The sequence below is a fragment of the Mandrillus leucophaeus genome, unplaced genomic scaffold (assembly GCF_000951045.1).
Source record: "Mandrillus leucophaeus isolate KB7577 unplaced genomic scaffold, Mleu.le_1.0 Scaffold71, whole genome shotgun sequence".
In the NCBI taxonomy this organism is placed as follows: domain Eukaryota; kingdom Metazoa; phylum Chordata; class Mammalia; order Primates; family Cercopithecidae; genus Mandrillus; species Mandrillus leucophaeus.
Window position 1 is genome coordinate 927101 of NW_012107697.1, and position 16011 is coordinate 943111.

Below are 16011 nucleotides of genomic sequence, written 5' to 3' on the forward strand. Positions count from 1 at the left end.
GATTCTCTCACCTTAGCCTCCTGAATAGCTGGGATTACAGGCACTCGCCATCATGCCCGGCTGATTTTTGTATTTTTGTAGAGACTGGGCTTCACCATGTTGGCCAGGCTGGTCTTGAACTTCTGATCTCAGGTGATCCATCCACCTTGGCCTCCCAAAGTGCTGGGATTACAGGCATGAGCCACTGTGCCCAGCCCCATGCATCTTTTTATAGAGGGGGAAACTGAGGCTTAGAGAGACCCAGAAAAAGAATGTGACCTGCCCAAGACCACACATCAAACTAGTGCCAGAACCAGGGACAGAACCTAGATTATGAGGACTCTTAAAATGGACTCTAGTCCTCCCAGGTCCGAGTCCTCTCTGGGTCCTTCCAGGAAGTGCCAGCATTCCTGCCTGAGAATGTGCCAAACCACCAGTATCATGGATTGACCCACCCCTCCATGGAGAGCTTCTGCTAGCATTACTAGCATGGTTGGGGATGGAAGGAAAAGATTTAGAAGAGGCAGATTCAGTAAAGGAACAATCAGAGAGATGGAATTAATCAGGGAAGACTTCCTGTTGGAGGAAAAACTTCAACCCAAGGTTTGAAAGCAGGCAAGCGTGGATTAGCAGAGAGAAAGAGGGAGGGTGGTCCAGTTGAGATAACCGTTTGTTTGGATTCTCACGAAGACAATCCAGTCCTGTTCTATTAAATAGCCCTAAGGGGGCCAAAAGTATACCCCCACTATTAAAGTCAAACCAGATGCCTTGTTTGGAGAACCAAATATCCACATTCCAACTCCCTCCCAGGTGAGAAGGGAGCTAACCTGGGCCCCTATGCCTCTTTGTTTCCCTGCTGTGAACCGGAAGACATTGCTGGGATATTTGAAATAAGGGCAGAGCCGGGAGTTTGGAAAGGAGACCCTTAACATTTCTCCAGGGCTCTGGGTTCTGGATTTGGAGTCCCTGCCCAAGAAAGCAAGTTACATCAGCACAGCACCAAGGGTTGAGTCCTGGGATGCCAAGGATATATTCTTTATTGTATAGCAAAGCAAGCCCCATCTTCACTGACTAAGACCACCTCCACTCCCTGGCCACTCCCCACCAGGCATTCTCCGCCACCCTGTCTCCTGAGAGTGGGAGCCAACTCTACCATCTTGTTCTAACCCCCTGCCCCAGCTCACAACTCTCTCTCTCTCTCTCTCTCTCCCCCTCTCTCTCTCTCTCTCGATGTGAGCAGCAAACCCACTTTCAGAGCTGTGGAGATTGGCCCAGACCAGGATCTGGATGTTGTTGAAATCACAGAAAACAGCCAGGAGCTTCATGTGAGGAACTCAAGTGGGTAAGTGAGGAAACACCTTCTGGCCTACAGAAGGCCCCCACATGGATGCTGCTCTTCAGGTTGCAACCAGCTCACCTGGAACCCTAAGCAGCCAGGAGAATGTAAGTCAGACATCAGGAAGAACTCCTAGCCAGACAGATCATTCAATGCTAAGAGCTATAGACTCACATTTTGGAGAGGTTTTCTGTGTTGACTTGTTTTTAACACAATGGACAGCTGGACAAAGTGTGTTGTCCTATTCAAAGTCAGAGGGATGGATAATGTGACCTTTCCATCAATCTGGATAGTAAATAGTTTTTGCTACTGCCGTAAATTTTCTAATAAATTGCCCAATAATCAAGATTCCAAAGTCACTTTGTCCTTCCCCACCACTTACCCAGCCAGAGCTCCCCACCTTCTTGATGCTCCAGGGAAGAGGCTCCACGGCCCTTGTGGGTGGCCCATTCCTGAGCCTCATCACCCTGCTTTAGAGCAGAGCATCCAGTTGAAATCTGTCACGTTGTGGCAAAGCGGTTCAGAGAGGAGGCTGGCTTCTTAGCATTCAGGGATGTTGCTGAGGGCCGCTTATTCACCTGTGGGGAAAAGAAAGAGAGATCAGACTGTTACTGTGTCTATGTAGAAAGAGGTAGACATAAGAGACTCCATTTTGTTCTGTACTAAGAAAAATTCTTCTGCCTTGAGATGCTGTTAATCTATAACCCTACCCCCAACCCTGTGCTTGCAGAGATATGTGCTGTGTTTACTCAAGGCTTAATGGATTTAGGGCTATGCAGGATGTGCTTTGTTAAACAAGTGCTTGAAAGCAGTATGCTTGTTAAAAGTCATCACCACTCTCTAATCTCAAGTACCCCAGGGACACAATACACTGCGGAAGGCCGCAGGGACCTCTGCCTAGGAAAGTCAGGTATTGTCCAAGGTTTCTCCCCCTGTGATAGTCTGAGATATGGCCTTGTGGGAAGGGAAAGACATGACCATCCCCCAGCCCAGACACCAGTAAAGGGTCTGTGCTGAGGAGGATTAGTAAAAGAGGAAGGCCTCTTTGCAGTTGAGATAAGAGGAAGGCATCTGTCTCCTGCTGTCCCTGGGCAATGGAATGTCTCGGTGTAAAACCCAATTGTATGTTCTATTTACTGAGATAGGAGAAAACCGCCTTAGGCTGGAGGTGAGACTTGCTGGTGGCAGTACTGCTCTTTAATGCAGCAAGATGTTTATGTATGTGCACATCAAAGCACAGCACCTTTTCTTAACCTTGTTTATGACACAGAGACATTTGTTCACATGTTTTCCTGCTGACCCTCTCCCCACTATTACCCTATTGTCCTGCCACATCCCCCTCTCCGAGATGGTAAAGATAATGAGCAATAAATACTGAGGAACTCAAGAGACCCGGTGCAGGTGGTGTGGTGCAGGTGGTGCAGGTCCTCTGTATGCTGAGCGCTGGTCCCCTGGGCCCACTTTTCTTTCTCTATACTTTGTCTCTGTGTCTCTTTCTTTTCTCAAGTCTCTCGTTCCACCTGACGAGAAATGCCCACAGGTGGTGAAGGGGCTGGTCCCCTTCATTCACTGAAAGTAAATCTTGAAATGGACAGGATTGGTCCAGAATGATCCTTTGCCTAAAATTCCTTCAAAATTCCATTCTTCCATTTGGAAAGCCCGCAGTGCCACAGACTCTGTTCTGGGATCTGCCCTCTTCCCTCTTGGGTCCCAGGAGCCCAGGCTGGGCTTCGAAGCAGGCAGGGCCCAGTGCACCATAGGTACTCAGCAGTGGGGGTGTTGAATCCAATCAAATGGAAGTGTCAATGCAGGAAATGCAATGGATGTCAATGCGCTCTCCACATGTTCCCCACTGTGCAGCTTCCACATTCCCCAGGTACTGGGAGGGGACTTGAATTAATAGCATTGGGAGGCTTAAGTCCCTACCTCCCAGCTGAGCAAGAAGCTTAAATCACAGGGTGCTGTGTCTGTTTTCCAGGCCCTGTCTCTCAGGCTCCCTGGTCTCCCTGCACTGTCTTGGTGAGTACCCCCAATCTCTGAGGGTTTGGGGCCTGGGCCAGCAATGAGCAAGGAGGAAGACCTTCATCTTCACTCCTAAATTTCTGGGACTCCAAGTTTCATTCTGCCTTGGTCTATAGCCCTTGGGCTTGCAAGTCAATGCCCCCTCGAGTTGTTGGTGGCCTTGGGCAGGTCACTTTCTTTTTCTGGGTCTTTCCAAGCCTCAGTTTCCCCCTTCTACCATCTGTGCATGGCTCCACAACCTAAGTGGAGACCTGGGAGAGAGCATTAGGAAGACTGAAAAGGGCAGGACGGGGCCTCCACTGCCTACCACCCCGGTCAGGACCTACATAGCCTTCTTCGTCACAATCAGCTCAGGTATCCAAGATCAGATTACCCACATTCATTATTTGAGCAAATATTCATTGAACAGTTAGAATATGTCTCACTCTGTCAGTTGTTGGCTAGAAGTAGAAAGTACCAGATGAGTGAAATAATTGGCCACTATCCTCAGTAGCTTATGACTAAGTAAGAGAGAGATGCAAGACAGCATGTGGAAAATGCCAGACTGAGTAGCAGTCACAGTGGACATGCTACAGAGAGAGCTGGACAGGGGTCAGAAGACCTGGGCACCAGTCCCGTTCACTTCCAGTGTGGCCTCAAGTCATTCACCTGACCTTCCTGAAGTTCATTTTCCCAAGAGGTTGTTTAGTCCAGCTGCCCATCAAGGATCTCTAGGGACCCTTCTAGCTCTAACAGAGGAGATCAGAGAAGAAAACAAGCACTGTGGCTCATCTCATCATACCAGCTTCACAGAGAACTGAGACTGGCCTGGAAGGATAGCGAGAAATTAGAACACCTAAGGGAAGAAGGTCACAATGCTGCCTCTGCAATTTAGGAGTGTGTATGCTTCCCTGCAGGATGTTGAGAGTTTCATTCATTATCACGTGCCCCCCACTCCGACCCCACAATACCTAGTGTGTGGGATCTGACACGCAGTGATTGGTCAATGAATGAATGAACAAATGGCCAGACCATCTAAGGTTCTGCACTGAGTAGCCCTGAAGGCATGAAGGAGCATAAGTGACAGGTCCTCCCTTGTGGGGCCTCTGTTTTACCAAGAAAACAAGACCTAAACTCAGCAACACTGAAAGGGTGGCCAACACCCAGAACAGCCTGTGGGAATGCCAGAGAAAGGAAAATTCCCAGGGACTGGGGGCCCAGGCTAAACACTGAAAAATGCATCTGTAGGTTCAAGGAGGATAAGCCCATGTTGTCTGTCTTGCCCGCCACTCTCTCCCAGCACCCAGCACTGCCCCAAGACAGGGCACTTGACACAAATTGGTTAGATTAATGAATGATCTAGAATTCAGTGGTCCCCAACCTTTTTGGCACCAGGGGCTTGTTGCATGGAAGACAATTTTTCCACAAACCAAGAGGGGGATAGAAAGCATTAGATTCTCTCTTTTTTTTTTTTTTTTTTTTTTTGAGACTGAGTCTCGCTCTTGTCACTCAGCCTGGAGTCCAGTGTTGCGATCTCGGCTCACTGTGACCTCCACCTCCTGGATTCAAGCAATTCTCCTGCCTCAGCCTCCTAAATAGCTGGGACTACAGGTGCCCGCCACCAGCCCAGCTGGGACTATAGGCATGTGCCACCACGCCTGGCTAATTTTTGTATTTTTAGTAGAGACGGCGTTTCACCATGTTGGCCAGGCTGGTCTCGAACTCCTGACCTCAGCGGATCTGCCCGCCTGAGCCTCCCAAAGTGCTAGGATTCCAGACGTGAGCCGCCACACCTAGCCTAGATTCTCATGAGGAACGCACAGCATAGACCCCTCACATGTGCTGTTCACAATAAGGTTTGTGCTCCTACAGAATCTAATGCCACCTCTGATCTGACAGGAGGTGAAGCTCAGGTGGTCATGCTCACTTGCCCCTGCTGCTCACTTCCTAATGTGCAGCCAGGTTCCTAACAGGCCACGGACCAGTACTGGTTTGAGGTCCGGGTGTTAGGGTTTGGGGATCCCTGATTTCGAGAACTAGGAGAGGAGACAGCATTTCAATGGGAAGGGCATCTTTTTGGATCAAAAACAGAATGACTTTTTAGAGAACTACAAGCAGATCAATTTGGCTAGACAGAGACTTTATATGAAACAGCAGGAGGCTGCCAGGAGGAGTGGAAACTCTACTTTGCCCTCAAGGGAGATCCTGAAGGGCTTTGGGGGAGCGGGCAAGGTGGCATGGAGAAAGCAGTGTTTGAAATCAGATGGTGTTTGAAAAGCTCCAGGCCAGCACGGCGCCTGACACACAGGGAAGGGAAGCAGCCTTTCCCTTTAGAATGGCCACCATGGTGGTGGCTGCCAGAAGAATTGGAGAGGCAGAGCATGGGTGGAGAGGTGGGACCTGAGGGCTTTACTGGAGTTCCAGGGGTCGGGGGATGTGAAAGCCAGGTCAGTTAATAGGAAGACAGGATGTTAGATTGAGAGACTCCCCTGGCACGGGGAACAGACTTGGAGAAGGGGGAGTTTGGGACAGTCCACTTCCGAGTCACAAAACAGCTTGTGGGTGTCTGTTTACTGTTACTCAGTGGGAGTGGCTGGGGACACGCCACCTGGGCAGGGCTTTCGTAATTCTGCATCACTTGGGAAGGTCACAAATTCCCAGCACAACGGACACACCCGTGTTCGTAGTCTAACCTCCTGAACACATCTTAAACCAAAAAAAGAAAGAAAGAAAAAGAAAAAGGAGAGGGAGGTTTGGGGAAAGCCTATGGTCTGGGACACTCAATACCTCCCATGAATAACTCCAATTGGCCTGGTCCTCTCCCCACTCCGGCCCCAGCCAAAAGGTCCCTGCTTAGAGCACATGTTGGGTACTGAGGGGAGGCAGCCTCATCCCCAAAAGCCTGACTTCTTGCCTCTGCCTGTGTCCAGCCTGTGGGGAGAGCCTGAAAACCCCCCGTGTGGTGGGCGGGGAGGAGGCCTCTGTGGATTCTTGGCCTTGGCAGGTCAGCATCCAGTACGACAAACAGCACGTCTGTGGAGGGAGCATCCTGGACCCCCACTGGGTCCTCACAGCAGCCCATTGCTTCAGGTAAGGCCCCAGCTGTAAGGAGGTCTCTGGGGACCAAGGCCAGTCAGGGGCCAGAGAGCTTGGAGTCCTGTCTCCTGACACCCTCCTTCTCTTCACTCTCCCACTAGAGACGTTTGCCAGGGTGTGGTGGCCCCAAGGAAACAATGGCCATGATGCCCTTTGTTAGGCATTTGGGTGTCTGAGCAGAGGGTACGGGTCACCAAGCATGGCCTCTTCCTGGTGGGACACCATCAGATACCCAGAGTCCTCACCCCACCCCCATATCGTTCAAGCCACAAAAGCTCTTCCTACCTGCCTGAAGTTCCAAGAACTCACTCTTTTTGCTTGTTTCCAGGAAGTCGTTCCAGGGTCTAGAGTCATAGCCACTTCCTCATTATGTCTGGAAACTTTAAAAAAATTAGAAAGCATAGGTTCCTTTCCAGTCCACAGAGAGGCCTGGCCTTACCTCGGGGAAGGGCCACTCCCACCCCCCCTTCACTTTTTATTTATTTATTTATTTATTTATTTATTTATTTATTTATTTATTTATTTTGAGACAGAGTCTTGCTCTGTCGCCTAGGCTGGAGTGCAATGGTGCAATCTTGGCTCACTGCAACCTCCGTCTCCCGGGTTCAAACAATTCTCTTGCCTCAGCCTCCCAAGTAGCTGGAACTGTAGGCATGTGCCACCATGCCAGGCTAATTTTTGTGTTTTTAGTAGAAACAGGGTTTCACCATGTTGGCCAGGCTGATCTCGAACTCCTGGCCTCAAGTGATCCACCCACCTCGGCCTCCCAAAGTGCTGGGATTACAGGTATGAGCCACCATGTCCCGCCCCTCTTCATTTTTATTCATTCATTCATTCAATATCTAATGAGCACCTACCAGGTACCAAGCACCAGATGATGCGCCCAAGTGCATTAGACCCCACTGCTGTCTTCAAGGCACTCATGATCTAGGCCAGCGTTTCTTAACCATTTTGTTGTTGTTGTTGTTGTTTATTTTTTTGAGATTCTGGCAAGAGCTATAAATTCTTTCTTAGAAAAACATCTCTGCACACTGAGCTGTGCCTGGCATTGGGAAAAAGAAAGCACGTACTGTAACTGACAGCATGAGTAACACAATGAAAAGGGTTGGAGGAGAGAGCGCCAGGACCCCAAAACTCAGGCATTAGAGGAGCCCGTTTCCCAGCCCTCCTTGAGATTTCCTTGGGCAGGTTTCACTAAGGAAAAAGTGTCAAATCCCCTTTTTGAATTCGACTTCTTGTAAGTGCCAAAAGACGGCCCCTTCTCTACTATCCCTGCGCCACCACCATCTTTCCCTCCCAAGGCACTGATACCCAGTATCCCAATCCCCAGGGCCCTGGGGACCCAGCCTTTGGCAAAGCCTCCTCAGGCTTGGATCAGGCCTGAACCCAGCTGTCTCTGCCCCCAGGAAACATACCGATGTGTTCAACTGGAAGGTGCGGGCCGGCTCAGACAAACTGGGCAGTTTCCCATCCCTGGCTGTGGCCAAGATCATCATCATTGAATTCAACCCCATGTACCCCAAAGACAATGACATCGCCCTCATGAAGCTGCAGCTCCCACTCACTTTCTCAGGTGAGAAGCAGGGCCTGAGGCCACCCAAGCCCCTTCCATCAGTTTTCACATCCACTCTGCTGTTAGCTCACTGAGTGACCTTGGCATGTAATTTCTCCTCTCAAGACCTCAGCTTGCCCATTTGTCTGTAACTAATATGTCAGCCTAACATCACTGATGCCATGAGGCCTCCTCAAGCTGTCAGCTAACACCTCCACTCCATTCCATGCTGGAGATTCTTCCAAGGCCTGTCTTCCCTATGTGGAGCCCCTCAATGGAGAACTGGAGTTTCATCCGATCTTAGAGTTTTAGGAGACCTTTTAAAAAGATTATCAAGCTCATTCCCCACCACTGACCAATACCCGAGAGCCTGCTCAGTATCCCTGCCAAGGAGTCATTGTGCTCCTGTTTGCTCTCCTCCAGGGGCAGGGAACCCATTACCTGTGAAGCAGCCTGCAGAGTCTTTGAACAGCTCTGTTGGATGCCTTGTGCTTATATTGAAATGTATTTAGATCAGCATTCCCAACTGTGGGGTCCGTAAGACACTGGCCCCTTGGAGAGGAGAGGATTCCATTGTCAAATAAGTTTGGGAAGCATTTTAATACTACAGCTCCCTTCTTGGAGCACATTAGTTTATTAAAGGTATGAGAAATTTTTAAAATAATCTGTTTTATTGCATAAATTTTCTAAATTTATTTGACCACAGAATCCTTTTTTCATGCCACTTCTACTAGCATCCCATGGAACAAGTGTTCTAGAGACCCTGGTGTGACCCCTTTCAGAGAGCTTAACTGCCAGGCTCTCCTGAACCCTGGGGTATGTTTCAAGATTTGTGCCTGGGAATTGTTTTAATCAGGTATGGTAAGGTGACAGATACAGACACAACTAACTTTGAAAGAAGAGTTTATTATTTATAGCTTCTGAGAGAAACCCCCACAACACAGGGACACCTGGGGAGCAGCTGGGTCCACCAGGAGACAGGAGTGAGGGGAAGGCATGGCCCAGAACCACCCGTGGCTTCCATGGGCAGGTCTGGCCAAGGTAGGGAAGGCAAGATTGAGCATGCTTGGGATTGGATAGTGTGGACAATTCTCTAGGCTATAGAGGTCAGCCTCTGGTTGTCTAGTATCTGTCCCTGGGGTGATTTAGGGCAGGGAAAATATTGGCTTGGTGTCTGAGAGTCAGATAAAGGAAATGGTTGGGGATACGGGCTTTGGGTTGGCTGGTTTGCCTATTAAAGGCATGCCCAGAGCCAAGTTGCTTACTATCTGCAGGAATTAGCTAACCCAGTCTCTCCCAGACCAGCAAGATCCCCATAATCATAAAGCATCATAATTTACAGAAAATTAACAATTATGATGAATAAAAGATCTCCTTCTTCCTTTGTGCTCCTGGCAGGCACGGTCAGGCCCATCTGCCTGCCCTTCTTTGATGAGGAGCTCACTCCAGCCACCCCACTCTGGATCATTGGATGGGGCTTTACAAAGCAAAATGGAGGTAAGTCCTGGGTGCAGGACCCCAGGGCAGGAGATGCCCATGTATGAGGGAGCAGCTTCCAGAAGTGATGGGAAGGAGGACCATCCTTCAGAGAAACCCATCCCAGAGGACCAAGCACCAAGGCGCCAGGCAGAAAGCAAAGTGGTTTGGCAATCCAGGGCTGGGGGATAGAAGGCAAGCATGGGAATGTGAGTGTTTTTACCCTCCCAGGGAAGATGTCTGACATACTGCTGCAGGCGTCAGTCCAGGTCATTGACAGCATACGGTGCAATGCAGACGATGCGTACCAGGGGGAAGTCACCGAGAAGATGGTGTGTGCAGGCATCCCGGAAGGGGGTGTGGACACCTGCCAGGTGGGGCCTCCAGGAATCATGGGGAGTTCTAGGAATAGGGTTTAGGTTCTAGAGAGATGAGAAAACCCAGAGGCTGCATGCCCCACAGGAAGCCTTGCATATCACGGGCACTCAATGTGTGATTATGGGAGGAAGAAAGGGAGGGAAGGAAAGGATACAGTCAGATAAAGATGTACGAATAGATGAGTGGGTGGATGGATGGATGCAGACAATCAGAGAATCTCTTTCACATTCAAAGATGATGTTACCGGCTGGGTGTGATGGCTCACATTTGTAATCCCAGCACTTTGAGAGGGTGAGGCGGGCAGGGCAGGTAATTTGAGGTCAGGAATTCAAGACCAGCCTGGCCAACATGGTAAAACCCCATCCCTGCTAAAAAGAATACAAAAATTAGACGGGTATGGTGGTGCACCTGTAACCCCAGCTACTTGAGAGGTTGAGGCAGGAGAATTGCTTGAACCCAGGAGGCAGAGGTCACAGTGAGCCAAGATTGCGCCACTGCACTCCAGCCTGGGTGACCCAGCAAGACTCCATCTAAAAACAACAACAACAAAGATTACATTACTCATCCTCCCCACCCACTCTTCTCACTAGCTACGGAATGATTAGCCCCTTGAGGTCAGGAATCCCAGGTCTATTTTCTCTGTGATTGTCCCCAAGCTGCTGAACTACACTAGGAAAGAACTACCACCTGCAGGATGCTGGAAGAGCCCCCGTGCGTGCCCCTCACCCTGGCCTCATTGGCCATCAGGACTGTTTAGCAATCCCTGTAGACCTTCTTCCTCCCCCATACTTCCAGAGGATCATCTGAACCATTTTCTTTTTTTCTATTTTTTCTTTTATGTTTTTTAATAGAGATAGAGTCACTGTGTTGCACCAATCTGGTCTCAAACTCCTGGGTTCAAGGATTTTCCCATGAGCCATCGTGCTTGGCCTGAACCATTTTCATTAAAACCCCTACCCTACTCTCACCTCCATTTCCAGTCATTAAATTCCTTCACTTAAGAGGCATCTCTTAGTCATCGCTTGTGTACCATGAACATGGTAGTCTTTGGAGACCCCTCAGGGATCTCACACTGGTTGGGAGAAAGGCGGTAGCATTAAACAGGCATTTAGGCTAGTTTTGGGTTCAGAGGGAGGAAGCCCCAGGGGCTAAAGGAGCTGATAAGGACTCCCAGATAAGTGCACTTTTCACTATCTGGCATTTTCTTGTTTTGTTATTTGCTTGTTCACTGTCTCTCACCCTATTTGATCCTAAGCTTTCTGAGGGCAGGGATCTTTTGGGTTTTTTTATCAGTTGAATCCCAATTGCTTAGAACACTACCTGGCACAAAATAGGCACTCTATAAGTAATTAAATAAATTGTGGAACTACTAGGTTAAACAATGATAACCAGGCTTTTTTTTTTCTGAGACTGAGTCTCATTCTGTTGCCCAGGCTAGAGTGCAGCGGTTTGATCTCAGCTCACTGCAGCCTCCGCCCCTTGGTCCGAGTGATTCTCCACCTCAGCCTCCTGAGCAGCTGGGATTACAGGCGCCTGCCACTATGCCCAGCTCATTTTTGTATTTTTAGTAAAGACAGGGTTTCACCATGTTGGCCAGGCTGGTCTTGAACTCCTGACCTCGAGTGATTCACCCGCCTCAGTCTCCCAAGATGCTGGGATTACAGGCGAGAGCCACTGCGCCTGGCCAATAACCAGACTTTTTTTTACAGCATCTCTCAGAGCCTTTAATTTGCTAATGTGAGCTGTGAATCTTTGAGAGAAGGCTAACAGCACGCTTGCAACTTACTTGCCCACAGACAAGCCCTTCTGCCCCAGAAGAGAAGAGCATTCCAGGGTGCTAATGAGCAAAGAGGGTGAGGGTGGAACATCGGAGGGCAGCAGGGAGTTCAGGGGAACAGACGGGCCAGTTCAGGAAGCCGGGAAGGAGAAGCCCCCCCCAACCTCACCTGCCCTCCCCAGCAGTCTCTGTTCTGGTCTCTCACAGGGTGACAGTGGTGGGCCCCTGATGTACCAATCTGACCAGTGGCAGGTGGTGGGCATCGTTAGCTGGGGCTATGGCTGTGGGGGCCCGAGCACCCCAGGAGTGTACACCAAGGTCTCAGCCTATCTTAACTGGATCTACAATGTCCGCAAGGTAAGGCACCTTTGCCGTACCCACTGTGCCTTCCCTCCTGTCCTCTACCCGGGAGGTGCCAATCCATCCTCAGGTTTGATTTAAATGGCTCTGACAACTCTTTACATCCCAAATAACTTTCCCTCCAAGCAAGGGACAGCCTGAGATTGCACTATTAAGGCTGAAATTCCTTAGGTCAGAGATTTCTGTTAAATGCAAATACCTTAGGGAATAGAACACACCAAGCCTTTCTTTCTCTTTTCTGACAGAATGAGACTATCAGATCCTTTCTAGTGAGAAGATTCTGATAAGGAAGAGAGTGGAAAGGCTCATGAGACCTCCTGGTCCTCTGCAGGGTAGGGAGAGAAGCAAAATGCCTCAGAAAAGGAAGACTCATTTTGCACATGTCACCACTTTGTCCAGTTTCAAATAATCTGAGTTTCTCTTCATCGGTCTCTCTTATTCTAGGCTGAGCTGTAGTGCTGCTGCCCCTTTGCAGTGCTGGGAGCCGCGTCCTTCCTGCCCTGCCCACCTGGGGATCCCCAAAGTCAGACACAGAGCAAGAGCCCCCTTGGGTACACCCCTCTGCCCACAACCTCAGCATTTCTTGGAGCAGCAAAGGGCCTCAATTCCTGTAAGAGACCCTCACAGCCCAGAGGCGCCCAGAGGAAGTCAGCAGCCCGAGCTCAGCCACACTTGGTGCTCCCAGCATCCCAGGGAGAGATGCGGCCCACTGAACACGCCAGCCTGCAGGCCAAGGTCTCAGGGGTATTGCTAAGCCAAGAAGGAACTTTCCCACACTACTGAATGGAAGCAGGCTGTCTTGTGAAAGCCCAGATCACTGTGGGCTGGAGAGGAGGAGGAAAGGGTCTGTGCCAGCCCTGTCCGTCTTCACCCATCCCCAAGCCTACTGGAGCAAGAAACCAGTTGTAATATAAAATGCACTGCCCTACTGTTGGTGTGATTACTGTTACCGACTGTTGTTATTGTTATTACAGCTATGGCCACTATTATTAAAGAGCTGTGTGACATCTCTGGCATAGGCTAGCTGGAATGCTTGATAAGAACTGAGCTGGGACCATTGAACCTTCATTCTTTGACTTGGGGAGAAAAAAAGTTCTGGGGAAGCAATTGAGTCTCAAAGTAGAGGCAGGGGAAAAAAGAGTTGGGGAGACCAGATCTGCTGAGTGGCAGCAAGAGTGAGCTGCAGATTAGAGAAGCCAGGGTGAGCAAGTTTCATTCCCACACAGGGCCTTCTCCCTTTGCTTCTTTCCCTCCCTCCCTGCCTGTGATCATCAGCCAGGAGCCAGGGATAACCTGTGCCTTGGGAAGGAGATGAGTTAGGCAGTCAAGGGTGACATTCGATCAGGGATGTCCAAGTGGCTGGAAAGAAATGCTGGTCCTGTGTCCTAACTTTTTCCACCCGGAGAGCCCTCAGTGTGGCTTCTTACATTTAAAAAACAAAAAGGATCAGCTGCTGGGTATGAGGCAGCTCCCAAGCTGGGTTGTGAGGATGTAAGCATGAATAAGTCCCTGCACTCAAAATGGTCAAAGAATTAAGCCCCATGGACTTTTCTGGCAGCTGTGTGAAAGCCTGGGTTTTCTGAGGACTCTCTTGCTATAGTTAAGTCAGATCCTAGATGAAATATACTTGTTCACATTGTACTAGGTTCTTAGGAAACAACAGAATTTCTCAAATGCCAAAAACAAAGAAAATAGAAACCCAGAAAACAAAACAAAATAAAACAAAACTTCAGAACTGTGAGCGGAAACTAAGGTGATGATCTGGGAGCAATAAACTAAAATCTTGGGTCGAGACCTATATGGGGGAGGCTGGCAGCGGAGCTAAACCTGGACACGCTGCAGACAAGGGAGCTGAACCAGGGCTCCTACATGAAGCAGAGATAACTGATGGCAGTAAAGGTGGTCTCAAATTGCAGATGGTCTGGAGGAAAATATCTCAAATTTAGAGCCTCAGGATTCCCAAAGATCCTCCAAATATGAACTCACAATCAAAGATCAGAGATGTTGAAAAATAAAAAACATCTTAAGTGGGCAGCATAAAAAAACAAGCTAATTTAGAACCCCAAAGGCTTCAGATGTCAGAATATTAGAGACTTATAATAATAAGCAATATTTACAGAGTATTTGTATGTGCCAGACACTACTGTAAGTGCTTCATTACGTACTGATTCATTTAATACACGCAGAAATCTATGAGATAGGTATTATTCTTTTTTTTTTTTTTTTTTTTTTTTTGAGACAGAGTCTCGCTCTGCGGCCCAGGCTGGAGTGCAGTGGCCGGATCTCAGCTCACTGCAAGCTCCGCCTCCCGGGTTCACGCCATTCTCCTGCCTCAGACTCCCGAGTAGTTGGGACTACAGGCGCCCACCACCGCGCCCGGTTAGTTTTTTGTATTTTTTAGTAGAGACGGGGTTTCACCGTGTTAGCCAGGATGGAGAGATAGGTATTATTCTTATCCTCACTTGATGGATTAAAAAAACTAAGGCGCAATGGGGTTAAGCTCCTTGCTTGAGGTTATAGACTGTAAGTTGAACATGAGCACTTGGAAGACAGAGTCTTGCTGTAAACTACCACACTATACCAATATGATAATTTATAAAATATTTAAATAAAAAATGAATACTAGTTCCACATTTTAAAATTATGTTTAACTGTGGTCAAATGCACATAACACAAGTTGCCATCTTAACCATTTTTAAGTGTATAGTTCAGTGGTGTTATGTACATTCACATTGTTGTGCAGTCATCACCACCATCCATCTCCAGAATAGAAACTCAGTACTCATCAAACAACTCTCCATTTCCCCTCCTCCCAATCTCCGGCAACTGCCATTGTGCTTTCAGTCTCTGTGAACTGGATTACTCTGGGTACCTCATTTAAGTGAAGTCATGCAGTATTTGTCTTTTTGGACTTGTTTTATTTCACTTCACATTGTGTCTTCAAGTTTCACCCATGTTGTAGCATGTGTCAGAATTTCCTCCCTTTTTAGACTGAATAATATTATATTGTTTATACCATATTTTGTTTATCCATTCATCCACTGATGAACATTCAGGTTACTTCTATCTTTTGGCTGTTGTGAATAATGCTGCTATGAACATGGGTGTGCAAATATCTCTTTGAGGCCCTGCTTTCAATTCTCTTGGGTATATTCCCAGAAGTGGAATTGCTGGATCATATGGTAATTCTATTTTGAATTTTTTGAGGAACCGATATATTGCTTTCCACAGAGACTGCACCATTTTACATTCCCATCAACAGTTTACAGGAGTTACTATTTCTTCATATCCCCCCCAACACTTGTTATTTTCTGTTAAAAATGGATATCTTAATAATCAAGCAAAAATAACAGGCAGATTTGAAAAAGAACCAAATAGAGCTTTTAGAAATAAAAATTACAATTATAAAAATAAAAAACTAAGTGGATGGGGTAAGTAACATTTAAAACACCAATTAAGAGAGAACAAATGAACTGGAAGATAAATTGAAGAAGTGACTAGGCTTAACAGCAGACAGAGATGAGGAGATTAAAACTATGAAAACAAGGCCAGGAGCAATGAAGCCTAGAATGGTAAACTCTAACATATCCAGAGTCCCAGAAAGAAAAAATCAAGACAATGAGAGAGAGACAATATCCAAAGAGGTAAGAGCTGAGAATGTTCCAGAACTGATGAAAGGTGTGAATCCACAGAACATACACCACCATAGTGTACACATATACAACCAAGGTGGAAAAATTAGAATAAATCCACACCTACGTACATTATAATGAAACTGCAGAACACCAAAGACAATAAGAAACTCTTTACAGCAGGAGAAAGAAAACCCAGACCACCCACAGTACCACAGATCTACCACAATTAGACTGACAACAGGCTTTCCCACAGCAATAAAGGAGCTAGAAGTCGGTGGAAGTATATCTCCAGCATGCCAAAAGATAACAATCAATCAAGGATTGTGAACCCTACAAAACTATCTTTCAAGAATAAAGGCATTTTCTTTTTTTTTTTTTTTTTTTTTTGAGATGGAGTCTCGCTCTGTCGCCCAGGTTGGAG

The 16011-nt window shown here is 47.9% G+C and overlaps 1 protein-coding gene across 4 annotated transcripts in view; it reads left to right on the forward strand.

Annotated features, from left to right (window-relative positions):
• TMPRSS4 (transmembrane protease, serine 4) overlaps positions 1-12969 on the forward strand; it is a 50236-nt gene extending 37267 nt beyond the window's left edge. For 2 of the 4 annotated variants that reach the window (XM_011964850.1, XM_011964851.1), the window contains exons 6-13: positions 1220-1321; positions 3294-3334; positions 6247-6406; positions 7819-7985; positions 9363-9461; positions 9672-9814; positions 11803-11952; positions 12400-12969. In XM_011964850.1, coding sequence (XP_011820240.1) covers positions 1220-1321; positions 3294-3334; positions 6247-6406; positions 7819-7985; positions 9363-9461; positions 9672-9814; positions 11803-11952; positions 12400-12411 — 874 coding nt within the window. In that variant the 3' untranslated portion in view covers positions 12412-12969. The remainder of the gene's footprint in view (positions 1-1219; positions 1322-3293; positions 3335-6246; positions 6407-7818; positions 7986-9362; positions 9462-9671; positions 9815-11802; positions 11953-12399) is intronic. The other 2 variants (XM_011964852.1, XM_011964853.1) reach the window with 2 other exon arrangements.
• The last annotated feature ends 3042 nt before the right edge of the window (positions 12970-16011 follow it).